The sequence below is a fragment of the Mirounga angustirostris genome, unplaced genomic scaffold (assembly GCF_029215605.1).
Source record: "Mirounga angustirostris isolate CCGP_5_RB_7025 unplaced genomic scaffold, mMirAng1.0.hap1 SCAF_10, whole genome shotgun sequence".
Taxonomy (NCBI): Eukaryota; Metazoa; Chordata; class Mammalia; order Carnivora; family Phocidae; genus Mirounga; species Mirounga angustirostris.
The window spans coordinates 137,072,745-137,097,837 of NW_026991718.1; the positions used below are offsets into that span (position 1 = coordinate 137,072,745).

General features: G+C 65.0%; 1 protein-coding gene across 2 annotated transcripts in view; it reads right to left on the reverse strand.

The window, feature by feature from the left end:
- Positions 1–25,093, reverse strand: part of LAMA5 (laminin subunit alpha 5) — a 50,410-nt gene that overhangs the window by 11,382 nt on the left and 13,935 nt on the right. The window contains exons 3-45 of one of the 2 annotated variants that reach the window (XM_045886067.3): positions 24,036–24,153; positions 23,167–23,285; positions 22,909–23,079; positions 22,721–22,818; positions 19,317–19,432; positions 18,639–18,757; positions 18,386–18,476; positions 18,083–18,217; positions 17,848–17,910; positions 12,904–13,044; positions 12,684–12,821; positions 12,452–12,586; positions 12,242–12,376; positions 12,013–12,150; positions 11,596–11,648; positions 11,258–11,363; positions 11,095–11,147; positions 10,884–10,989; positions 10,412–10,511; positions 10,153–10,309; positions 9,883–10,021; positions 9,548–9,690; positions 9,364–9,470; positions 9,111–9,264; positions 8,513–8,673; positions 8,296–8,404; positions 6,863–6,960; positions 6,582–6,783; positions 6,352–6,478; positions 5,729–5,868; positions 4,964–5,079; positions 4,625–4,836; positions 4,056–4,260; positions 3,692–3,836; positions 3,370–3,510; positions 3,095–3,256; positions 2,762–2,863; positions 2,575–2,658; positions 1,696–1,926; positions 1,066–1,179; positions 719–846; positions 459–539; positions 64–278 (exon numbers count right to left, since the gene is read on the reverse strand). In XM_045886067.3, coding sequence (XP_045742023.1) covers positions 64–278; positions 459–539; positions 719–846; positions 1,066–1,179; positions 1,696–1,926; positions 2,575–2,658; positions 2,762–2,863; positions 3,095–3,256; positions 3,370–3,510; positions 3,692–3,836; positions 4,056–4,260; positions 4,625–4,836; positions 4,964–5,079; positions 5,729–5,868; positions 6,352–6,478; positions 6,582–6,783; positions 6,863–6,960; positions 8,296–8,404; positions 8,513–8,673; positions 9,111–9,264; positions 9,364–9,470; positions 9,548–9,690; positions 9,883–10,021; positions 10,153–10,309; positions 10,412–10,511; positions 10,884–10,989; positions 11,095–11,147; positions 11,258–11,363; positions 11,596–11,648; positions 12,013–12,150; positions 12,242–12,376; positions 12,452–12,586; positions 12,684–12,821; positions 12,904–13,044; positions 17,848–17,910; positions 18,083–18,217; positions 18,386–18,476; positions 18,639–18,757; positions 19,317–19,432; positions 22,721–22,818; positions 22,909–23,079; positions 23,167–23,285; positions 24,036–24,153 — 5,608 coding nt within the window. The remainder of the gene's footprint in view (positions 1–63; positions 279–458; positions 540–718; positions 847–1,065; positions 1,180–1,695; positions 1,927–2,574; positions 2,659–2,761; positions 2,864–3,094; positions 3,257–3,369; positions 3,511–3,691; positions 3,837–4,055; positions 4,261–4,624; positions 4,837–4,963; positions 5,080–5,728; positions 5,869–6,351; positions 6,479–6,581; positions 6,784–6,862; positions 6,961–8,295; positions 8,405–8,512; positions 8,674–9,110; positions 9,265–9,363; positions 9,471–9,547; positions 9,691–9,882; positions 10,022–10,152; positions 10,310–10,411; positions 10,512–10,883; positions 10,990–11,094; positions 11,148–11,257; positions 11,364–11,595; positions 11,649–12,012; positions 12,151–12,241; positions 12,377–12,451; positions 12,587–12,683; positions 12,822–12,903; positions 13,045–17,847; positions 17,911–18,082; positions 18,218–18,385; positions 18,477–18,638; positions 18,758–19,316; positions 19,433–22,720; positions 22,819–22,908; positions 23,080–23,166; positions 23,286–24,035; positions 24,154–25,093) is intronic. The other variant, XM_045886069.3, reaches the window with a different exon arrangement.

The window sequence follows — 25,093 nt, forward strand, 5'->3', positions numbered from 1 at the left end:
CTCTCCCGGGGCATCGCCCGCCCGGCCCTCCGCACGAGCTCCCGCCCGCCGCTCCCCGCCTACGGGTGCAGTTGCCGGGCACCAGGGCGTTGCCGTAGAAGCCGGGGGCGCAGCTCTCACAGCGGGGCCCGGCGGTGTGGCGCAGGCAGCTGCGGCAGGCGCCGGTCAGGGGGTCACAGTCGCTGAAGAGCAGGTTGGGGTCGCCGTTGCCGCTGCAGTCGCACGGCTGGCAGGAGCTGCCCAGCACCAGCGGGTTCCCGAAGAAGCCGGGCGCGCACCTGCGGCGGGCGCGAGGGCGCGGTCGGCGGCCTGGGTCCCTCGGCCCGCGCGCCCACCTTCCCGCACGTGCACCTGCACGCTCGCGCACCCGCCCGCCCTCCTGCCCGGCCGCCCCGCACCCCACTGCCTGCGGGCCTCCTGCGCCCCCCCGCCCCCCCGCCGCGCCCCCCCCCGCTCACCGCTCGCAGGAGGCGCCCGCGTAGCCGGGTTTGCAGAGACACTGTGTGCGGGCTCCTCGCAGGACGCAGCCCACCGCAAAGCTGCAGACACCGAGGGGCTTCTCTGACAGCTGCACGCCACCCGCGGTCCCCACCTGGCCAGCCCACCCCCGCTGCTCTGGCCTCCAGAGGGCAGTGCTGGCCCAACCGGGTAGGAGATGATGACCTTCCCTACCGGGGCTGTAAGGGCATCTGACCTTGGCAGGGCTGGCCCAGCTTACTTGTTGGAAGGCACTGCGAGGGGGCAGGGGCAGCTGACACAGGGGGCCATCGGGTCCTCGGACCCACTGCGCACAAAGCCAGCCCGGCAGTGCTCACAGTGGTCACCTTCAGTGTTGTGCTGGCAGCCCTGGGGCAGAAGGGACGGGTCAGCACTGATGGTGGAGGCTCTGTTTCCCATTAGCTCTCACCCCAACCGTGCCAGGGACTCTATGCCCAAGGCCAGCCAGTGCCCCGCCCAGGACACCGACCTTCCCCCTGGACCCCAGCGTATCCGTACTACTGGCCCAAAGGCCCCTGGTCTTCCCTGTCTTCCCTAGTCTGTGTCTGGGGTGTCTGCCCTGCTTACCATGCAGACGCCCGAGCCAGGGAGGCAGCGGTCTGAGTGGCCATGGCACTGACAGGGGACACAGCGACCCAAGAAGAGACCTTTGATGTCCCGGTAGTAGCCAGGGGCACATTCCTGGGGCAGAGGCACCGTCGTCAGGAAGGAAGCAAGGCCAGCCCGAGGCGCCGGTGAAGGACCATGCTCTCAGACCCTCAGAGGTGCTGGCCCTGACCGGCTAGACACAAAGTCAGAGCCCCCAAAGCCATGCAGATGCCCTGGCTCAGGTGACAGCCCCCCCCATGTGGGCCAGGGTCACCTCTTTGTCCCCCAGACACCTCTTCTGAGCAGGTGGGCGTTCAGTCACAAAACCCCTCAGATGAACAAGCAAGTGCACAAATGTGAGACCCGGAGGGAAGGCAGGGTGTGGGTAGGCGGCTGATGCCTGGCTGGACCGGGCGATGAAGGAACACAGAACAGCTGGGTGCACGGGGGGCCAGGCAGGGACACAGGTGACAGTGCAGGGGCAGACAGATAAGCCAGCGGGCTGGCCCGGCCCGTGGCGGGCAGGCAGGGCTGCGGGAGGATGGTGCCCAGCGGGTGAGGGAGGAACCGGGGAGACAGAGCGGGGGGTGCCCACCCCCACCACCTCACCTGGCACGAATCTCCACGGTAGTTGGCCGGGCACATACACAGCTCCACGTTGCTGGCCGGAGGCCCCCCGCCCACCTCGCCGGCCACCTCCAGCACCACGCTGCGCAGGGAGACGGCCGAGGAGGTCTGGGAGAACAGGGCGCGGATGTGCAGCCGCTCCAGACTCGCCAGCACCATCATGAGCTCCTCGCGGGACACGGCGTTGTGCGTCTCCGTGTGCCGGAAGGTCCCCTGCGGGCCGCGGCGGTGCTCAGGGTGGGGGCGGGGTGCCTCGGGGGCTAGAACAGCCCACCGCCCACGGGGAGTCCCACGCCTGGGCCCCTCCCTCACACCCGGCACAAAACCAACTCCAGACGCATTAGGAATTCAAACACACAAAGAAGATGCTTTAAGCTTTTGGAACAAAGCACAGGTGTGTACTTTCTAATCTCGGAGAGACAAATACTTCCTTCAATAAAACAAAAACACCAACCGCATGTGAAAAATTGATAAATTTGAGTAAACACCTGAATTGCTGTTCATCAAAAGACACTTTAGCGAAAGACCAAGACTACGAGCTGGGAGAAGAACCGCGGCTCCCAAGGCGGACATGGGGAGGCGGCAGGAACTACACACAACTTCTCTAAAAAGGTAAGGAAAGGCCACAAGCGAGCGGAAAGCACAAGACAGCTCACGGAGGGAACTGCAGGGCCGTGAGCACCCAAGCAGCTGCTCACGCATCCAGGGTCAGGGCTCCGCGGGCCAGCACGTGGCCAGGAGCGCTCCTAGGCCCCGTTTTCCGTCCTAGAGGGCAGGCACGGCAGCCTTTGGCCCCTTTGGCCCCCCTGGGCTGTGCCAGGCTCCCAGAGGGACCCGGGTGCCCAGGCCAGCTCCGCTCACCTCCACCAGCTGCAGTCGTCCGTGGTGAACGTGGCCGGGCGCCGGGTACATTGGCTCTAGGAACGTGATGCTCATCTGGTTGCCCTGGGGAGGTGTGTGGGCAGATGAGGGCTGGCAGCCGGGCTGCCCGCCGTCCTGCCTGGCTGCGCCCACCTGCCCACCCAACCACATCCACGCCGTTGGCCACCTGTAGCACCACGTCCGGCCTGCTTTCTGTGGGGATGAACACGTCTCCACGCTGGGCCTCCGAGTGAAGTTCATAGCGGAGGGTCCCACCATAGGATGACACCTGGCGGCAGGGCAGAAGGTTGTGACCCGGCCAGACCCTGATCATGGGCCCAGAGTCGACAGCAATGGTCTTGGGCATCCCTGGTCTGGGGGCCGGGCTAGGCCTGGGCACCCTCACAGAGTCCCCATCCCTCCCTGGACACGGGCAGCCTCGTTGTCGTCTTCCCTCCACCTCCAGGGGGGCCTGGACATCTTCACAGTGCCCGCCCCAGGGCCCGCCTGGCCGGCTCACCCTGTCCCCCAGGTAGGAGGGTGGGGCCTGCCAGTACAGCTCAGGGAAGGCCTCGAAGCCGTGCCGCAGGTCCGCGTAGAGCAGTTCTGCCTCTGCCCGCAGCTCGTGAGGAACCACCTGCCGGTCGCTGCTCAGCAGCGTCCAGCCCTCCATGTCCACGTGCTGCAGGCACACGGGAGGAGCACCGACGTGAACGCCCAGGGCACGCTGACAGGGTAACGTGCCCCCTCCCTGAGGGGGCGCTACCCTCGGTCTGGGTCCCACTGCCCGCACACCTCACGGCGGGCGTGGGCCGAGCCCCTGCAGCGCTCGGTGGCCCCGAAGCAGAAGCAGCGGGTGCAGCCCTTTGGGTTGGTGTCTTCAAGGGAGAAGGTCCCAAGGCGGCACTGGTCACACCGAGGGCCCTGCACGTTCTCCTGGGGGCGGGAGGGCAGGACGGGTCAGTTGGCCGTGCGCTGCAGAGCCCGACCCACCCTGGCTCGTCGTCACCCCCTCCCCATGGGCTGACTCTCCCCAAAGCGTCCAGGAAGGCCCAGGGGTCCCCAGGGGCTCCGGCGGCTGAGGCGGCGTGGCAGTGGGGGGCCCGCTGCCTCTCACCTTGCAGTGGCACTGGCCCGTGAGGGGGTCACACATGCTGGGCATGGAGCCCGCCTCATGGCAGTCGCAGGGGCGGCAATTGGGGTAGCCATGGAAGCCAGGGGCGCAGGCGTCACAGCGGCGCCCGGTCACATTGGCTCTGCACCTGCCGGAGGGAGGCCAGTGGCTGCCGGGCCTCCCCTCCACCCCGGCCCCTCAATTTGAACTGAGACTGCAGGGCCCCCCACCGAGGCGGTGGACCCCCAAGGCGTACCCCTCCCCCAGCCCCCACCCCCCGAACTGGACAGAGTGCTCTCGGTGGCCATGGCGCCCCTGACTCAGGACCAGCCCAGGGCCACGGGGGCAGCCCCGCTGCCCGGCTCACTTGCACTGGCCACTGTCCACATCACAGGTGGGGTCGGTGAGCTCCTGGACTCCAGGCCCCGAGCAGTTACACTCCTCACAGCCCACCAGGGGGTGGCAGCCGAAGCTCTGGGGCTGGCAGACCACGCAGTCTGGAGGGATGGTGCGTGGCGGGCAGACACATCGGCCCGTGAGCTCGTCACACAGACGGCCTCGGCACTCGCAGGCTGCGGGGAGCGTGCGCGGAGGGGGATGAAGCCCTGTGCCCCATCAGAGGCCCTGGCTGCAGCCCGGGGGATGCACCCGCCCCCACCCCGGCGCAGTTTCACCCAGCTCCAGGCCCCAAGCCTCCGGCAGCTCCTCTGATGGGGGCCCAGTTGCCCAGAAATGCCGTCCGGTCCCTGGCGTGTGACGCCCTGCAAGGCCTGGGCCACCAGCTGCCCGAGGGCCTGCGGACAGGGGCCGGCAGGGGGGTCTGCCGAGCCCTGGAGCTTCCCCTGGCCGCAGTAGCCACGCTTCCGGCCACCGGGAAGCCCCCCGGGGGTCAGGCGCCGCCCCTTGGCTGGCCCTCCCGAGGCCTCAAGTACTCACGCCTGCAGCGGGGGAAGCCCCAGTATCCGGTGGCACAGCGGGAACACACACGGCCGATGACATGGGCCCGGCAGGGACACTGGCCCCCAAAGCGCTCACACGCGGGGCCTGTGGCACCCGCTTCGTGACAGCCGCAGGGCTGAGCCCCGTTGTTATAGAAGAGAGAGAGAGAAGAGGCAGCGCCACGACAGAAGGGGGACGAGCTGGCGGGGCTGTGGCGAGAAGCAGCTGGTGAGCCCAACCCCCCGGCCCGGCCCCGGACCCCCCTGCCCCGGGGACCCTGCCCCACCGCCCCGGGGACCCCCCTCGGCCTGCCCCGCCCCCCCCGCCCCCGCCCACCTGATGTGGTACCCATGGCTGGCACACTGGCTGATGAAGTCATAGGATTTGTCCAGGGGCTCCTCTCGGAGATAGCTGGAGCTGTAGACCTCCTCAGGGACCACCAACACATACTCCTAGGGGATCAGGGCCTGGTGACCTTCCCGTGGCGGGGAGAGGACCCGGGCTAGGGAAGTACACCAGAGCCTGCCAGCCAAAGCACATCGCCAGGGGTCTCTGTGACTGGCCAGGGTCCAGCCGGACAGCCAAGACAGTAGTGCCCACGTCACACCCCAGCCTGGGCCCCAGCAAGGCTGGCAGGTGCTGGGCCCCCACTGGGCTGCTCAGAAGGAGGTCGGCTTCTGTGGCCTAATGGAAGCCTGGGGGCTGTGAGGAGTGCCCGGCCTCCTGGTGTCCCCTCCCATCCTTGCCTGCCAGACATACCTCTGCCCTCCCTCTCCCTCTGGCCAGGCCTCCTCCTCCAGGAAGGCCACCCTGACCAGCAGGGCCCCAGGGGACTGGTGGACCACATCTCGGCTCTTAGGTATTCGCCCCACACCACAGCCTCACAGCTTGGCCTGGAGGCCCCTGAGGGCTGCTCCCCGGCACCTGGCATGGGGCTGGGCCCAGCCAGATGGGGGACGCACCCGGGCTGGGTGGCCGATGGCGTGACAGCTGGGAGGATGGCTGGTCCCTGAACAGGGTCAGGACGTCCACGCCCAGAGAGGCTAGCCCCACGTCAGGCCCCGAGAGTTCCACGTGCAGACGTGGCAGCCTTGGACTCACCAACCAGAGCCACCGGCCCTCAGGCACCCGCATGGTCACGGTGAGCTCGCTATCAGTCACGTCCAGGACGGCCTGGCCCTCACACACAACCAGGGTACGGCAGCCGTAGGCGTGCGGGCAGAAGCTGGCATTGGCATGGCCTGGGGGGAAGGAAAGGCAGGTCAGTGTGTCCCCCCACACCCCACGGGCCAGCCCAGGGCCCCTCCTGGAGTCAGCGGGGAGGAAGAGCTACCACCGCCCAGGAGCGTGCACCTGTGACCCGCCTGAGGACGCCTGGCAGGGCCCACTCACGTGACACGAGTCAGGGGTGGCCACGCACAAAGGTCACTGGGTGCAGATCCCTGAGCTCGGTCCCGCAGAAACAAAACACACACACACGTAGGAACACAAGTACCATCACCGTGTGTCCCACGGCAAACCCTCAGTTACCCGTGTATGTGACGGGGTGAACCTTGACTCCTAAAATGGAGTCGGGAGCGGAATCTGGGGCTGCCATGTGCGCTGGGCCCGGGGCCCCCATTCGAGAACTGACGGCAGGACGGATCTGTCCACGGATTGTGACGACCACCACACGGTGCGGCTGTGTGAGGAGTCCGCCCCCACGGTCCCCCACGGCCACTCACCCTGCCAGACTCGGCCCCCGCTGATGAGGACCTCCACGGGGAAGGTGGGGTGGTCGGGCTGGTAGCCGTGCAGCACGAAGGCGTAGCGGCCCAGAGCGGGCACCTGGGTGGTGAAGACCACGGTGCCCTGCGGGGAGCGAGGGGCTCTGGTGAGCAGGTGCAGGGGTGGGGACCCGGCGAGGGGCAGGGCCTGGAGTCCTGCCCCTGTCCCCCCTGGCCCGGGCCCTCACCTGGGGGTGGCGCAGCAGCGTGAGCTCCACATCGGGGTCCACGGCAGTGGGGGGCCGAGGCTGGGGCCCCGACGGGGGTGCGCCGGGTGTGAGGTCCTGCGAGTGGACCAGCGGGAGGCCAGAGGGCAGTGGCAGCACCTGGCAGTCCCTGAGGATGATGGGCTGGGGCGGCTTCAGGAAGCGAGAGAGCAGGCAGGTGGCACTGGGGACGAGCGTGGAGGTGAGGCCCTGCAACCTGGCTGGCGTGCCCCTCCGGCTGCCCGGGCCCCTCCCGCCCGCACCTGCTGGGGCTGAAGGCACCGTGACTGCTGACACAGCGGACCCGGGGCTCCACGAACTCCACGCTGAATGTCTCCATGGGCACCAGGGTGACGCTGTGCTGCAGACAGACGACCAGGCGTGGACGTGGAAACGCAGGCCGGGCCCCTCCCACGCCCCTACATCCGACCTGCGTCCCCCTCTTTGCACCAAGTCCCTGCCTCCTCGGGCTGCTCGAGCCCCAGCCCTCAGGTGCAGTTTCTGGGCCAGGAGCACGTCTCGGCTCTCCTCACCGCCACCCACCCTGTCGCTCCAACTCTACACGTCGGCCACCAGCCTCCCCTCCAGCTCCAGGGAGCCGGCACGGACAGGCACTGGGCGAGCACGGGCTCGTGCGTGGGCTCTCTGCCCCGTGCCATCCAGCACGATGTAGGTGCGTGCGAGGCAGATATGGCAAGACCCAAGGCATCAGAACTGTCTGGAAACGCCCCACGGGGAAGACCGGAATGCCGCGTGGCCGACCTGGCGTCAGCACGAGACACAGCACGGAAGCCTGGCCTGTGGGACGGGCTGGTGAAGCAGCTGTCAGAGCTGGGAGGCGGCCACCGGGGACCGCGGGGTGTCTAGGGGCAGGCGCGTGGCTTCCTGGCCTGGGTGCTGGGGGCGGGGGCACGCCGGGCATGCCCATGACGTGGTTCTGTGGACACTTTACAACAAGCCAGTTGCCTGCCACAGGGCTGAGGGGAGGACGGGCCGCACATGCCCGACGCCACTAAGTCGGGCGGAAGCGACGGGGTCTGCGCTCTAGCACCGCGGGTGGGACGCATGGGCTCCCGCGAGCCTGAGCAGCGGGCAGCCGCGGGCGGCTCCTTCCATCTGCAAGTCTCTCGTCAACACTGATGCGTTTACAAAAACAGGTGCATCGGTGATGCATCTGTTAAAGGCTCGAGGGAGGCAGACGTCACTCGCTCGGTCCCTTAGCGAGTGGACACCTGTGGGCTCTGGGCGTCAGACGGGTCTGCAGGGGCCCGCCTCACCGGACGCAGCCCTCAGAGCACTGACGAGGGTCTAGAGCAGGCTAACGACGACGCCGACGACCCCGCCGAACAACCCCTTCCTCCCACCGGGGTGTTCTCGGCAGATATACCACGAAGCGGCCCCTTGTGAACATGGTTTCCTTCTGCCCCAGCTCCGATCCATCACACGCCCCCTTCCCCGTGTGGAGAGCGGAATGCTCTCCAAATAAGTCCGTATTTTGTGCCCACTGGAAAAAATACCCCACCCTGCAGGTGAGGAAGGTTCCGGAAGAAATGTGGGTGGGCGCCCAGTAACGGTGCTGCTGCTGACGGCCCCCTGGGCTCGCCACGCTTCCACCACGCTGCTTAATGTTGTCTGATGGGCCTGACGCCACAGGGGAGTCCCGGGGGCCTGCGCCGTAGAGGGCTCAGGGCCTTACCAGGAAGAAGCGCGCCTGCTCGGCCGTGAGCCGGACGCTGGCCTCCGTGTCCAGGTGGAAGGCAGCCAGGTGGTGCTGGGTGTCCAGGGCAGCGCCCCGGCACAGGGTGCTGCGGGATGGGGGCAGGGCAGTCAGTGGGGAGGGGGCGGGGCAGCCCTGGGGCCCGCGCCCTCCCACACAGCTCCCCCGCCTGGAATCCTCGGCCCTCCCTGCACACCTGTAAGAGCAGGGGTGGAGAGTGAGTGCCCCCTGCTGCGGGGCCCGCTGGGGGGTGTGCACAGCCACGCCCACCTCCTGCTGGGTGTCCTCACTGGCGTACTCCACCACCAATGTGTAGTGGCCCGGCCGGGGCACTGCCACCTGAAGCTGAACGTCCACCTGGGGGGCGGGGGGAACGTGACCAGAGGGCCCAGCCCAGGCCCCCATGTCCTCCCCGGACACTGCTGGACACGGCCCTTACCACCCTCTGCTCCCACAGCCTGGCCCCCAGTGCCAGAGTCTGTGCCCCTGCTGTCCTTGCTGCCCGGGGCACCCCTCCAGGACACCCCCACGGCCCCCTGGCCTTCCAGCCTCTGCTCACTCCGAGCCTCCCCCGCCTCGCCAAGGCCTGCTGCCCAGAGGCCTAGCTTGGGTCCTCGGAGCGAACCGGAGGGCAGGGGTCACTGACACCCCATCTACGAGTGAGGCCCCAGGTCAAACCTGTGTCCTGTCCTGGCAGCGTGGACCCCACCCCGTCCCTGTCCTCCAGGCCAAGGACACGCCTTCCCCAGGTCCTGGCCCTCCTTGCCCCTCCACGAGGTCCCAGGGACACGCACGTCACTGCCCAGGCAGGCGGCCAGAGGCGGGTGTGAGGGGCTGAGCCGCTCCGTGGGGCAAGGCCGGGGTAGGCTGTTGTCATGGCGACACAGGGCCTCGGGTCCAGCAGCTGAGGGGAAGCCATCCAGGGGCAGGTGGGTGTAGAGGAGGCAGCTGGGGTGCGGGAGGGGCGACACGACTGTGGTCAGCAGGGGCGAGTGGCCCGCGGCCCAGGGAGGGTCAGGCCCCCCACCCTGCCGGGCCGGCCCTCACGTCTCCCCGGAGCGCTGGGCGGCAGGCCGGAACGTGCAGGCCTCGGTCACCCGCAGCTGCAGGAGCGCAGCCTCGTAGTAAGTGCTGGGTAGCAGAACCACGTAGTCCTGGCGGGCAGGGGGAGAGGTCGGTATGCTGGCCCTCTCCCCGGGCCCGCTTCCAGCCCGCTCAGCCCCCGCCTCACCAGGAGCACCCCTTCGGCCTCCACGAGCAGGGCCCAGGTGCCAGGGTTCAGCACAAAGGGCCCCCCGAGGCCCCTCTGGGGCACAGTGACAAAGGCAGGCTCCGTGCTGGGCGGGAAGGCGACGGGCTGGCTCTGCTCTGTGCCTGGGGACACGGAACGGGAGACTCCTAGACTCCCCACCCACCGGCCACCCTGGGCGGCAGCTGCCCCAGGGCCAGGGTGCAGGCTGGCCCCCCACCCACTCAGGGGTCCGAGGTGGGGCTGGGGCGAGGGGAGGGGGGCAGGGGCGGGTCAGGACAGGCGGTGGGGGAGCAGGGCGGCCCCCAGGGACTCACAGTTGCTGCAGGTGGCAAACCTGCCCTCTTCCTGCACAGAGACTCGCCCACTCACACTGGTGGGCCCACGGTTGACATAGCGGAAGACGAGCCGGAAGAGGTCGGGGGAGGTCACGTTCAGCTTTGCCACGATCCTGGGCTGGGGGGGGAGGGGCACGGGGAATCAGGGTGGCCCCTCCCTGGCCATTCCCAGCCCACCCCCCCACCAGCCACAGGGGTGGGGGTGGGGGGCGTGAAGCCAGCATCAGGGAGGGGCAGCCCCTCCCCCACCTGGATGAGTGTCATCTGCGCATAGCCCCTCCAGCTGAAGCTCTCGAACTCGAGGGGGTTGAAGCCAAAGCGCACGGTGTGGCCGTCGGGCGTGGCCGCCTCCTCCAGCTCCAGCCGCAGGTCGTGCAGGTCAGGGAGGTAGTGGTCTCGCGCCGGCCTGGCCAGGGCAGGGGTGGTCAGGGGCAGCCCGCAGGGTCTCTAGCAGGTCAGCTGCCTTGCCAGCCCCCTGCTCCCCGGCCCCGGGAGTGGGGGCACCCACTCGCTGCAGGTGAGGCCCTGGGTGTTGGGGCGGCACCGGCAGGCGCCCGTCCTTGGGTCACAGCCCTGTCCTAGCGCCCCACCGACGTCACAGCGGCAGCCTGCGGTGGGAAGGAGCAAGGTCAACGGCTGGCCCCCACCCAGCCCCGCCACTCTGCCCACACTGGGCTCCGGATCCTGCTGCGGCCACCCAGGCCCCTGGGGCTCTGTCCACTCTCTGTGGAGAGCAGCAGGGGCTGAGAAGCCAACTCCTACTGACCACCAGGGGCTGCCTGGGGCTTTGGACAATAACCAGACCCTGGGACTGATCAGCGAGGTCTGCCAGGGGCGCAGGAAGGAGGGGAGGAAGACCAGAGCAGCCCCTCCCTCCCGTGCCCAGCACAGGCCTTCCCAGACCCAGGCGCCCGCCTCACTCGTCCCTCCCTTGCCTCGGCCTCCCCCAGGACGCGGGCTGAGGGCTGCCGGGCACTTACTGCGGCAGCCAAAGTAGTCGGCCTGGTCCAGCCCGAAGAAGCCATCCCGGCATGCTGCGCAGGTCTGGCCGCACACGTGAGGCTTACAGGAGCACTGGCCGTCGCCCTGCAGCCGAGGGGAAAGGTGAGACCGAGCTGGGGGGGGTGGGGGGGGGTGCGGTCTGGCCATGCCTGCCCCACAGCCCCTGGGAAGCTTGGCCCTCAGACTCACCGGCTGGCACTCGGTAAGTCCGCCCAGCGTGCCCCGGGGATCGCAGCTGCAGCCTGGAGGAGAGCAGAGCGGGCCTGGACGCTGTGGGGCCGGCCCTCACCTCCCGGCGCTGCTCCCCTCCCCCAGCACTCCCACACACTCCCCCCCAACCCCACAGACTCACGGGTGCAGCCCTCAGGGTTCCTGGGACTCAGCCCCCAGAACCCGGGTTTACAGCGATCGCAGCTGGGCCCCTCCACATGGGCCCGGCACGTACAGGGGGCCTGTGCCTGGGAGAAGGTGAGACTGAGGGTCAGGATGGGTCCCTGCCCTTCTACCCGAAACCCTCAGCCCTGGAGCCCGGACCCGGCCCCATCTCTGGCATGTCCCCGGAATGGGGACAGAGGACCAGCCAGGGGACCAAATGGGCCCGGAGGTTGCCAAGGCGACAGAGCAGCCGGGGAAGTGACCGTCTCCTGGAAGTGATGGGCTGACCCCCACTGAGGGCTGACCGGGACTTACCTCAGGAAGGCTGGGACTGGCCGGGGCCAGGCCGGCAGGATGGCAGGAGCCAGCTGTGGAGAGACCCGGCCTGCGGTCATTTCTCGGTCACTGACTCCGATGGCCAAGGGCCTCTGCGGCCCGGCCCGGCCCCGTGGCTGCGTGGGAGCCGGCCGGTGTGCCTCCCACACACGTGGGCGGGCGTGAGGCCATGGGCTGTGCCTGCTCTCTCTGGTCCCCGCGCGCCCTCCCCCACCGCAGGGCACAGTCATGACCACGCGACAAGCATGCGAGGCCTGCAGACGTGTGTGTGAACACGGACTGTGCAGACAGCTCTGGGAACACGCGCCTGCCCGAAGCCCATGAACACAGGCCGATGGGCCTGCACGTGGAGGACGACCACACACGGAGGGCACACGCGGCCCGCGCGAGGCTCACCTTCACAGGCGGGGAAGTCGTAGGCGCCGGGAGCACACGCGTCACACCGCAGCCCTGTCACGCGGGGCCGGCAGCTGCACTGCCCGCTGCGGGGGTCGCAGGCCGCGTGCAGGGAGCCCTCGGCGGAGCAGAGGCAGGCTGGCAAGGACGGCAGGGTGTGGGCCCGCGGTGAGGACACGCCCCCGCCCCGCCCCGCCCCGCCCCGCCCCGCCCCCGCCCGGGCACTCACGGCCGCAGTCCGGGAAGCCGTGGAAGCCGGGGCTGCACTCCTGGCAGGCGGCGCCCGCGTAGCCAGGGCGGCAGTGGCACGTCCCGCCTGCCCCGCAGAGCTGGTCCAGGGCGCCGCGGGGGTCGCAGGTGCAGGCTGCGGGTGAGACGAGGTCAGGCCCTGGGCACTTGGGGCGGGCCCTCCTGCTCCCCGCCCCGGCCCTCTGCTCACCGCGGCAGTCGGGGTAGCCGTGGTGGCCCGGGCGGCAGCGGTCACAGTGAGGGCCGTCAAACCCGGGCCGGCACGGGCAGTGACCAGCTTCGTCGCAGCCCTCGGGCAGGGTCCCCGCAGGGCTGCAGCCGCACACTAGGGAGCGAGGCAGCACACAGGGCCCCCTGAGCCAGGCGGGCCGCGCCCCGGGCCCCACGCCCGCCCACCCACGCCCGCGGGGGGCCTCGCTCACACTGGCAGAGAGGGAAGTGGTAGTAACCCGGGGCACAGCGGTCACACGCGGGCCCCTCGAAGCCCTCCCGGCAGGTGCACCGGCCGGAGTCTCGGTCACAGTCCCCGTCCACCACTCCAGGGCTGGAGCACTCGCACGCTGCGGGAAGGGATGCGTGCTCAGTCGCAGGGGGCGCGGGTGCCCGGGGTCGGCGCGAGGACGGGGTCGGGGCTGCACTCACGCTGGCAGCCGGGGCCATAGAAGCCTGGGGCACAGAGCTCACAGTGGGCGCCCTGGAAGCCGGGTTTGCACACGCAGCGTCCCAGCCGCGGGTCCTTGCGGCAGGCGTTGCCCTGGGTCCCGGCCGCGCTGCAGTCACAGTCTGGGGGCAGGGAGGGGGGTTTCAGACGCCTGCAGACCCCAGCCCTCCCGCCAGAAACCCTGCCCACCGCAGACTCGCTTCCTTACACTTCCATGCTGCGCTCATACAGAGCTAAGAGACAAAAACCCCAGAAGGCAGAGCCGACGTCTCTGGAAAAGTGTGCAATGAAACCGGGGCGGCTAAAACTACGAGTAGTTGTTTATGATGTGGCTACTAAGTCAACTGCAGGCGTTGATACAACCGGAGAAAATGTAAAAACAAAATCATAACAAAGCAAAAAGAGACTCATAATCTTTATAAATAATTCTGCAGCTTGGAAAACAGGAGCGAAAGTGTGCTAAATGACTTAACTTATGCATGAAAAGAGGTCATGAATACTGTTCGTTACTTATAGAAAAGTATGGGTTTTTTTTAAATTTTATCTATTTAAGAGAGAGAGAGGCGCCTGGGTGGCTCAGTCGTTAAGCATCTGCCTTCGGCTCAGGTCATGATCCAGGGTCCTGGGGGGTCGAGCCCCGCATCGGGCTCCCTGCTCGGCCGGGAGTCTGCTTCTCCCTCTCCCACTCCCCCTGCTTGTGTACCCTCTCTCACTGTGCCTCTCTCTGTCAAAAAATAATAAAATAAAATCTTTTTTAAAAAAAAGAGAGAGAGAGCGCGCACGCAAGCACAAGCCCCGTGAGGAGGGGCAGAGGGAGAGGGAGAAGCAGACTCCCTGCTGAGCAGGGAACCCGATGCGGGACTTGATCCCAGGACCCTGGGATCATGACCTGAGCCAAAGGCAGACGTTTAACTGACTGAGCCACCCAGGAGCCCCAGAAAATTATGGTTTGACATTTGTCAAAGACAAAGGGTGACCTGGGGCTGGACCAGAAGAGAGAAACAGAGCTTGCCAACCCTCCAAGAAGGAAACACAAATCATCCAAAACCAAAATACAGTCTGTTGTCCAACCCAGCAAGACGCAGGCAGGAAACACCTCAGGAGAAGGAGAAATGAGACAGAAAGAACAGGAGCGAGCCCCACCTGATGGCCACAGCCCTGCCCGGGCCACGGCTCCGAGATCTCACAACACAGAACCAGAGGCCTCAGTTTGGAAAGGAAAATCTTGTCATGTTCTCTTGAAAAGATGCACTTTGAACCAAGGACCCAGACGGGCCACAGAGAGCTTCATGAAGGGACAGCAAGGTGCAGAGAAGGTGAGCATGGAGACCCCAGAAGGTTCTGGAGAACCCTAGGCCACAAGCATCAGCAGGACGATGGGGAGCTGCTGTGTGGAAGGGGGGTTTGCCCCCTGGGTCTGCAGGAAGCCCCTTGCTGTAAAAGCAGGACCAAGGGGTCGAGAGGTGCTAAAGGCCGAAACTCCTGAGCTGGAAGGATCTGGCAAAACCATCATCCTGCACAGAAAGATTGAAGACACTGTCCTCAGAACCTGATGAGGATGGAGCAGGGACGGCGTGGATTTAAACGGCATAATGAACATGTGTGCTTTGTGGGCGTACACATGGCGATTTGTATCCCACACAGCACACGCGGGCCCGCCACACATTCACGGAACATCTAAAAGGCGTCACGTACGAGGTGAGAAGCAAAGAAAATCTCAAATTCCAAAGACCCTATCTGACCCCAACGCAATGAAACTAGGACTGAGCCATCAAACAAGGACAGAAAGGCCATCTAACCACCCCGTGGGAGGCACTGGCTGGGGCTCCCTCGCCCCCGGGGACAGCACAGCTGAGCCGTTACCCGGGGTCCCCCGGCCTGGGCGCCGCTGCTGGTGCTCTGGGCTGGGTCGTGCCCGGCCCCCCCACGACATGCCCGTGGCACCCCTCAGTCGTCACAACCCCAACTGTCTCCAGACACTCTCCTGTGGATCAGGATCACCCCTGATTGAGAACCAGCACTCCACTCCTGTTTGTCAATAATTAAGAAAGTGAAACTAATAAATCCAAGAAGCCAGGAGAGCAGTAATGAAGCAAAACAAAGAAAAGAGACAAACACCAAGTGATCTCACTTCTATGTGGAATCTAGCACAAAAACGGAACACTGAGCTCACGGAAACAGAGAACACGGTGGCCGCCGGGCTGGGGGTGGGAGACACGGGGAAGGCGCAGACTTCCAGGCATAAAGCGAGTAAGGTGTGGGGCCGTGAGGGCCAGCGTGGAGGCTGTGCGTAATCACAGCGGACTGCAGGGGTGCCTGGGGGGCCCAATCGATGAAGTGTCTGCCTTCGGCTCAGGTCATGATCTCATGGTCCCAGGATCGAGCCCTGCTCAGCGGGGAGTCCACCTCTCCCTGTCTCTCTGCCCCTCTCCCCACTCGTCACGCGTGCTGTCTCTCTCAAATAAATAAATAAAATAAAATCTTAAAAAAAAAGGAAGTTAAATCTCTCCCCCAAACTGAAAAGAGAAAAACCCCAGCAGATCTTATAGGTAGAATCTTAAGCTGTATTTTGAAAACACCAATAAATTCAGCAAATTTCTGATACATCTAATAAATGAAGGAAATAAAAGAAATTAAAATAGTAAGAGAAATGAAATGTACAAATCACGATGGAATGCTGCACGTGATTTTTATACCAATACATTTTAAAATCCAAAGGACACAATTTGCTAAGAAATAAAAATGACTAGGGTGCCTGGGTGGCTCAGTTGGTTAAGCGACTGCCTTCGGCTCAGGTCATGATCCTGGAGTCCTGGGATCGAGTCCCGCATCGGGCTCCCTGCTCGGCAGGGAGTCTGCTTCTCCCTCTGACCCTCCTCCCTCTCATGCTCTCTGTCTCTCATTCTCTCTCTCTCAAATAAATAAATAAAATCTTTAAAAAAAAAAAAAAAGAAATAAAAATGACTAAAATGGACTTACGCTGAGGTGGGAAACGAACAGATACAAGAACCACGGAAGAAACGAGAACCATAATCTAAGATCTCCACTGAACAGGTGTCAGGTCCAGGCATCCTTAGAAGTTCTATCAAACTTTTAAGAAATGGGTGATTCCTGTGATTTTTTAGTCCACTGTGGAGCATAACCAAGTATGGGTCATTTTCCAGGTATTCTCAAGGTGAATTAGAAAACCAAAGCAAGGGGCGCCTGGGTGGCTCAGTTGTTAAGCGTCTGCCTTCAGCTCAGGTCATGATCTCAGGGTTCTGGGATCGAGTCCCGCATCGGGCTCCCTGCTAGGCGGGGAGCCTGCTTCTCCCTCTGCCTCTCTCTCTCTCTCTGACTTCCATGAATAAATAAATAAAACATTAAAAAAAAAAAAAGAAAACCAAAGCAAGATGGCACACACACCCAAAAACAACAACGACCAAGGAAGCTTTCAACTAGTCCTCCTTACGGATACAGACACACGGGTGTACGTTAGGAGAGACACGAATAGGATTCACTGTTTGCACTGAACCCCCACTGGCATGGGCCGTTCCGGGGCGCCGGCCCTGGGCCGCGGGGACAGCAGGGCTCCTCAGCACTTCCGCTGGGCACCAGCAAACCACAGTCCCAGGGCTGCTCTGGCTGGTCTGCAAATAAAGTTTTATCGGAACACGGCCAGGCCCATTCACATCCACACGGTCGATGCCACGTTCCAGCTGCAGCACGTGACAGCGGAGCTCAAGAGCCACGCACAGCAGGACACCCGGCCCTCACAGTCGGAAGCAAGCAAGCACTGTCTGGTCCTTCCTGGAAGAAGTCTGCCGACCCCCGTTTACAGCGCCGATGAAAACCGGACACCGACGCGTAAAGAAGAAACCGTCAAAGACCAACAGGCATGAGGGTAAGTGAGCTTAGGGCCTGCCGCCTCCAAACGACGGAGTCGGCGGCGAGTCAGAGGCAAGAACCACGTCCACAGAACCACCTAAGGGCTCGCACGCCAGCACAGGAAAGAAGAGCCCGGAGACACGGGGCAAAGGGCCCTGCGGGCAGAGGCGGCTGTGCGGAGAGCAAAGACCCCGGATGACACGCTCCCCGGGAAAGCAAGTGCAAAGTCACCTCACAGACGGGTCAAAGACACCCTGCAGACGACAAATGTCAAATGTGATCTAACCGAGACACCGCCAGCAGCCGTGCTCGCCACGTGATGCCGTCAGGAAGAAAAACCGCCGGCCGGTCAGACTGACACACCGTCCCGAGGCGCGCCCGATTCCAGAAACACGCAGGGGCAGGCGGTCTCTGCTGGGTGAGCGTCCCGCCGGGCAAGCTGACAATCGCAAGCAGTGCCCGCCGTCCAGCGAGGACCATTCGCGCCCGCGGATGCTAACGCCACAACGCTGAACATGGTTTCTTTTAAGAGAGCGATCTGGCGACCTACAGCCAAATAGGTCCCAGAACAGGCGTGTCTCGTGACTCAGAACCTTCTAGGAAATCGTTCTACAGAAATTATTGAGAATTTATGGAAAGTTTTAGCTGCAAGGATGTTTACTGTAGCATTTTTTTTTAATTGGAAAGAACTTAAATTTCCAAAAATTTGGGGGTTGACTGAAGAAATACTGCATCTGTCTGATGACAGAGAACATGAGGTGGCACGCTTACAGGACCGCAGTGGGAGGAGACCCAGAGCAGTGCCCACCGCACATATCCGAGTCCACACCAGCGCCGTGCAGCACCCGGGAGGGTCCCAGCTGTGGGGAGAGGGGTCGTTTGAAAGTGATGCAACTCTGGGTACCTTCGTTCTTCTGCTTTGGGCTTACCTACACTCCTGAAGTTTTCTTAGCTCGAAAATGCATTATTTGCATAAAAACACAAGGGCCGAACATGAGGTGACCACAATGACAATCCCGCTCTTGGCGGGGCAGGACGGGGCCTCGGAGGACACTTACTCACAATCTGTCCGGCTGGCAGCACCTGCTCGCTGGTGTCATTGGGGGAGAAGGAGGGCACCGCTGAGGGGGGGAGACAGCACGGGTCAGCCGGGTCGGCTCAGCGCCACCGGATAGGTAGGCAGGACCTCTGGGCGTAGGCAGGCTCCACCCGGGGTCCCCACCCTGGGTCCCCCACGGGCTCCGGGGACAGCGCCCCGGCCCTGCCCCCGGCCCCCCAGGCTGACGCCCTCACGGTGGCAGCGCGGGAAGCCAGTGAAGCCCTCGGCGCACGCGTCGCAACGCTCCCCTGTGAAGTTGGGCCGGCAGTAACAGTGGCCGGTCAGGTCCTCACACGTCCCGTCTGTGAAGTCCGACTCGCAGTTGCAGCCTGGGTGGGGGCCAGGGAGTCGTGAGACCCCAAGCCTGGGGCCCAGCTGCCTCCCCAGCGTGGGCAGGGGGAGGAGAGCCAGGCCGGGCCTCCCAGAGCAGTGCGAGGGCCCCCCTCTGGACACCCTTTCCCCTGGAGGCCCCCCCACCCCAGGCCAACCCCACTCACGGCGACAAGCGTGGGGAGAGTCGAGAGGATGGTCCGGGGCCCGGTAGAAGCCGGGCAGGCAGCGTTCACAGTTGATGCCGGTGGTGTGATGCTGGGGCGGGACGGGGCCACTGAGCGCAGGGACCCTCCCACCCCCCTCTCTCCCCCCACCCCAACCCTGGGTATGCCGACCATGCGGGGGGGGACAGCCCACCACCCCAGTGCCCCAGACCCGCCCTAGCTGCCGCCACGGGCTGGCCCAGCCCCGTCCCACCTGGCAGTCGATGCACACGCCCCCGCCCTGGTAGATGTTGTCCTGGTTCTGGCTGGCATTGTGCCGGTCCACCTCAGGGTCGTAGAAGCAGTCGTGGGCGTGGCCGTGGCAATTGCAGGCTGGAGAGAAGGGGGCACAGCTATTCACAGGCCCCCCATGACCCCGCCTCACAAACCACCAGTGACCCCAGATGTGGCCTGGTCTGGGGGACAGCACACACCACGTGGCCGGAGCATGCCTCAGGCCACGGCAAAGCTGGGTGAGTGTGTGCAGGTGGGCCGGCGTGAGGGTGAGCAGGTGAGCGTGTGAGCAGGTGAGCAGGTGAGCGGGTGGGCATGTGAGCAGGTGAGTGGGTGTGTGTTCAGGCGAGCGGATGAGCAGGTGTGCAGGTGAGTGTGTGTGCAGGTGAGCAGGTGAGCGGGTGAGCAAGTGAGCGGGTGAGCAGGTGAGCAAGTGAGTGGGTGTGCAGGTGAGCAGGTGAGTGTGTGTAGGTGAACAGATGAGCGGGTGAGCAGATGTGTGTGCAGATAAGTGGGTGTGCAGGTGAGCAGGTGAGCGGGTGTGTGTTCAGGCGAGTGGATGAGCAGGTAAGCGGGTGAGCAGGTGAGCAGGTGAGGGTGCAGATAAGTGGGTGTGCAGGTGAGCAAGTGAGCAGGTGTGCAGGTGCCGGGCACTCACACTGGCACTCGTTGGCACTGTCGGTGGTGGCCGGCTTCCACGGCCGCTGGTTGAAGCCGGGACAGCAGCGGTCACAGGAGCCCCCACACGTGTTATGTTGACAGGCGCACTGAAGCCTGTGGGGACACGGGGACGGGAGGGGCCACACTGTGGACCCGGGGGACACAAGGGGCTGCGCCCCAGCCTTCATGGAGGGGGGGAGGAGGGGACAGGATGTGTTGGTGGGTGGGGCCTGGGACGGGGCACTGCGTGGTGAGTGTAGGTGGCCTTCAGGATCGAGCTAACCCCTCCTCACCATGGCCGGGCCCTCGGGCCAAGCCCACAGCCTCCCTGGCCCAGCCCCAAGGCCCAGGTCTCACTCAGCAGTGTGAGCTCTGCCGGACGCCCCCATGCCTCCAGGGCGCCTCCCCAGGGGCGAGGGGCAGGAGCTGTTTCCTCTTCCAGCGGGGGTGGATACCAGTCAGAGGGCTGGAGTCCTGCTTGCCGGCCCGGAGAGCAGCTCCCGTTGGCTCAGTGGTCAGGGGGAGAGCTGGCCACAGCCACCTACCGCTCAGACCCACCCTCCCAGGGCCCCACCCGACACACACCTCCAGAACTCAGCCAAGGGGGGGCGCTGCCTGCTCTGTGGGCCTCAGACCACACGGTTAGAGCCTGTCCCCCCCCAACCAAGTGTCTGCGGGGGCCTTGAGAATCAACACTGCTGCCCTGGGGCGGGCCTGGGGCTATCTAGGAGGCCTCTGGGGGAGAGGAAGCAGGAGCGGCCTGCCCCCGAGCGGCGGCCCGAGCAGCCTGTCTTGGCCCCAGCTCTGACGGCCTGTGACGTCGGGCCCGCGGCTGGCGTCGGGCTCCGCCACAGTCTGCACAGTCAGGGCACCAAGGAACAACATAGGAAGCGGAGCCCGGCGGTGGTACCCCGGGGTGTTTGGCGAAGGCCCTCACCAAACCACTCGGGTGTGACCGTCCCCAACCAGGGCACAGAGGAGGCGCCACTGAAGAACCAGGGAGGGCACAATGCGGCCGGCCCATCAACACAATGGTCAGCAGGATCCAACTGCAAGAACTTGGGAGCAAGTCGGTAGAAACCATAAAATAAGAACGTTTGAAGTTAAAACAGAAGGAACCCAAGACATAAAAAATGCGATGCTATGAAACATAGGGAGATGTGGCCAAAGAACCAATCGGAACTTCTATAAATGGAAAACAAAATCACTGGAGTTGAAGACGGCAGACAGGCGATGCTCAGCTGGAGATTCGGTGGACCCAAGTACCGATCCAGAGGCAGCTCAGAAGACAGGGAGGGGGTCACAGGAGAAACTCGGAGACAGAAGGAAACCACAGGAAGAGCCCATCTACGGAACGGGATTCCGGAAAGAAAAAAGAGGTAGAAGAGGAGAGCTGACAGGCAGAGCTGCTGGCCAGGAATGGTCCTGAATTAACGACCCACACTCTCAGATTCAAAAGGCAGGAGTCCTGAGCCACAGAAGACATGTCCGCTCCTTGACGCCACAGAGGAAATCTGCAGAGCACCAGGGGAAGGTCATGGAACCCTCCAGAAGGAGCAGACAAGCCAGAGGGGCAGCAGTGCGGGTGACCACGGACTCTGCCAACCATCTGGGATGCCAAGCGACAGGGAAGCGGCTTCTGTGAAGTGTTGGCATGGCCACCATCCCGAGTTCTGCAACCTGCTAAACTGTCCCCTGAGAGGGAGGCCAAGACAGCCACCGCATCAACGGTCATCGGACAAGGACACAGACTCACGGGAAGAACAACTGAAGGCTGCATTTTAGGAAAAGGAAACTGAGTGCCCAGGGGTGCAAGGTGATTCAGGGAAGGATGCGGAGCCAGGGCTTGGGTGGACGAGGAGGCGGCTCCCGGGCAGTGGCGAGGGAGCTCCCGCCGGAGAGAAGCGCCATGCGTGGGGCCGGTGCTCGCGGGCGTCACGTGAGCAGGGCCACATGGCAGCTGGTCGCGAACGCCTGCTGCAAAGGGCCACCGTTACACTAAACAGCCGGCTGAACGCACGTGTCCCCGACAGTGTGAAGCCTAGTCCCCGAGGCGATGGTATTTGGAGGTGGGGCCTTTGATTAGGTCTGAAGGTGGGGCCCCCATTAGTGGGATTAGTGTCCTTGTAAAAGGACCCCAGAGAGCTCCCTCACCCCCGTGCCACGTGAGGACACACCAAGCCGTGGGCCCTCGCTAGCCTCCAGAACGGTGAGAAGTTTCTGTTGTTTCTGAGCCACTCATCCACGGTATTTTGTGATGGCGGCCCAGCTGGACCAAACACATAACTTCCAAGCCAAAGGAAAGGGGGAGAGTGAATGAGAGGTTTGGTACAGAGCTAGGCTGGTAGGTGGCAAAGTGGTGGTGGTGATGGAGGGAGGATGAGGTGGGCTTGGAGGAGATGGGGGTGGTGCCAGTGGGGACGGTGGTGCAGGCGGCGGTGGGGACAGGGGTGCAGGCGGCGGTGGGGACGGTGGTGCAGGCGGCGGTGGGGACAGGGGTGCAGGCGGCGGTGGGGACGGTGGTGCAGGCGGCGGTGGGGACAGGGGTGCAGGCGGCGGTGGGGACGGTGGTGCAGGCGGCGGTGGGGACAGGGGTGCAGGCGGCGGTGGGGACAGGGGTGCAGGCGGCGGTGGGGACAGGGGTGCGGGTGGTGCAGGCGGAGGTGGGGGTGGTGGCTGGAGATGACGGGGTGTGGGGCTGAGACGGGGCAGAGCCCTCCTGAGGACAGGCTGAGGCGGCAGGAGACGGGAGCAGGGAGAGCCGGGCAGGCTGGTGCTTTGGGACACTGGCGCGTGCCTGCGGTGGGGGGGTATTGGTGTCTGGGTCCGGGGAAGCTGCCCAGCCCGCCCCACCCCTCGCGCCCCCAGGCGGAGCCGGGCTCAGGGCACACCCATGGACAGGTGAGTCAGAGTGGATACCTACACCTTCCCAGCAGGTAAGGGCAGGCCCGCCTCTCCTCTGAGGCCAACTTGGCGCCCAGCGGGCTCCCCTCCCGGCCAGCTCGAGTTCCCGCTTGGCACTTAATTCCCCAGAGCAACGAGCAGCGCCTGAGCTCGGCGCCCGAAGCGCAAGGACCACGCCAGGGGAGAAGACGGGGACGGCAGGGAGCGCTATCTGCGTCCCGAGGGAAGGGAGGTAGCTGGAGAACAGGGACGTGCAGCCTCAGGTCAAGGACGGCCCCCACTGCCCGGCGCAGGGCCCTGGCGGGGACGGGAGAGGCCACTGGCCGCAGCAGAGAGGTCCGACCCGGGCGCAAGACAGCCCTCACTTCACCGCGCACGTAAGGAATGAGGCCGGGGAGGTCACGCAGGGCCAGGGACACAGTGGGCAACGGAGCCCGGTCTCCTCCTCCCTGAGCTGGGAAGGGGATGCGGAGGGCAGGCGGGGGCGGCGGGCCTCACCTGAAGGGGTCCGCGGGGTCCTGGGCGTCACAGACGTCCGCGTGGCCGTGGCAGACACAGCGGCCCCCAATGCTGATGTCCTTAATGCTGTAATAATACTGCACCCGGGGGCGGAGGGCGGTGAGCACCACGGCCCCACGGCCCCACGGCCCGGCCCGACCGGCCCCCAGCCCACGGCCGCGTCTCACCCGGCGGGTGACGGTGGGGTCCCGCAGCGCCTTGCCCATGAGGTGGCCCAGCAGCGTGTTGGTGCGTAGGAAGCGCAGGCGGATGTTGGTCGCTTTGGTGAAGTCACGCAGCAGGGGCGAGTAGGAGAAGTTCATGGCCCCGGGGCGCCCGTTCACCAGGGAGACCACAATCTGCACACAGGGCAGAGGGTCAGGCCAGGGCGGGGGCTGCCCCCACACGCTAGCAGGGACCGGCCCCCGGGCCGCCCCGGGGCCCACCTCGCCGTTCTCCAGGGGCACGATCCGCGAGTACTCGGTGGAGCAGATGACGTGGTCGTCCCGCGTGATGCGCTCCAGCGTCTGTGGCCCGAACCGTTCGAAGCAGTCCCTCTTGGAGGCTGTGGGGACCGGGCCAGAAGGTGAGGGCGTGGGGCCCCAGGATCACTTGCAAGTACTGCTGCGCCTCGATGGGCCACCCCGCCAACCCCACAGGGTTTTGTTGAAGAAAGAGTGAGGCACGCGGCTGAGAGAGGAGCCTCCCCAGGAGGGCACGGTGGGGGTGCAGCCTGACCCCTGCCGAGCCCAGAGCCTGGCAATTCTGAACCTGCCCACGCCTCGTGGACTGACCCCTCCCGGCCTTCGCCACACCTGCCCCTCTCTCTGCAGAGAACAAGTGCCCCCCCACTCCGGACGGCCATCCTCATCCCCGTCCTTGGGGGTCCATTTCCAACTGCCCTCCAGAGGACTGTCCTACCCCCACTCTTGCCCATGGAGTTTTGGGGGACCCGTGACCAAGGTCCACCCAACTGGAGGCTCCCCATCAATGTGATCGGTCATGGAGGCCCTGGACGTGATGGGCCAGGGAGCTGCCGTGCCTCCTGACCGGCTCCCCTTGTTACTTCAGGAGCTGCCGGACCACGAAGCCGGTCGAGAGGGAGCCAAGAGGTGGCACCAGGGACTCCTGGTGCCACCAGCCCCTGGGCCCAGCCGTGCCCAACCTCAGGGACAGGAGCTGCTTGACATGCACCTGCCTTTGGGAACTCACGCCCGACACCCGACGCTTGCGGGAGTGGGGACCCTGAGAGCGCCTGGTGATGGCAGCCCACCCCAGGGGATGCCCCCCCGCCAGCCCCCGCCAGGAGACTCACACGCGAAGAACTGCCATGGCTGGTAGGTGTGTCCGAAGTCTGTGGACCGCTCCAGCACCCAGAGGTCTGGCCGCGGTGAGTTGGCGAACTTGATGAGCACATAGGCCACGTGGAAGACCTGTGGGGGTGGCGAGGTGTTGACGCCCCCAGACCCCCTCCACTCACCTCAGGGCCCTGCACACACACCCGAAGCGCCGCCTCACCCTGTAAGGTGGGCTCTCTTTTCCCACGTTGGCCATCTGGGGGTTTGGCCTATGGGGGCCAACCGGCTCAGGGGGCAGCCCCCCAGTTCACTCAGGCCCACACTGGGGACACAGAGACAAAGGGTGGGAACACACCATTCCTGAATGTCTCCCCTCCTGGGCCTGGAGGTGCCGCCCTCCAACCCTGCCCCAGAGACACAGGGGTCCTTCAGGCTCTGAGGCCATAGGCGGGCCTGTGGGGGGCTGGGATGGAAGGGGCACGTCGGGGCAGCCTGTCCACAGTGTCCGGGCAGTGAGGCTGGGCTGGCCAAGACAGGAGTTCATTCCACGGTCCCCGAAGGTCTGGTGGCCGGCCTGGCCAGGTGGCCAAATGGCAGCCCCAGCTCCCACATGAGCCTGGCCTCCTCAAACAGCTTGCAGCTCCCAAGACAAGACCCCTGTCCCAGCCCCACCCTGGTCACCCCCTCATCATTCTCAGGGCTGACTCAGGACCTGCCCCCTCTCCCTCTGACTGGCCCATGGCCACCGAGGCCCCAGGGACAGGCCCCTGCCCTCATCAGGAGGCCCCAGTGGATTAGACAGACCAGGGAACGAGCCCTCTTGGGGCTGGGCCAGGGAGACCCCAGCAGCCCAGGAGCTGCAGGCTGGAGCGTCACGGGGCCCTGGGCATGTCAGGGCAGCACCAGGACGGGGGGGGGAAGGGCGAAGCTGCTAGTCCAGAGGCCCCGAGAACCCCTCAAGCTCCAGCCCAGAACCACCTGTTCTGTCCCTGGTCCCAGCACAACCTCACTCCCAGGGCGTGTTCATGCCTGTCTCTCATCTCTTCCTGACCAGAGGTCAGCATCCCAGTGGATG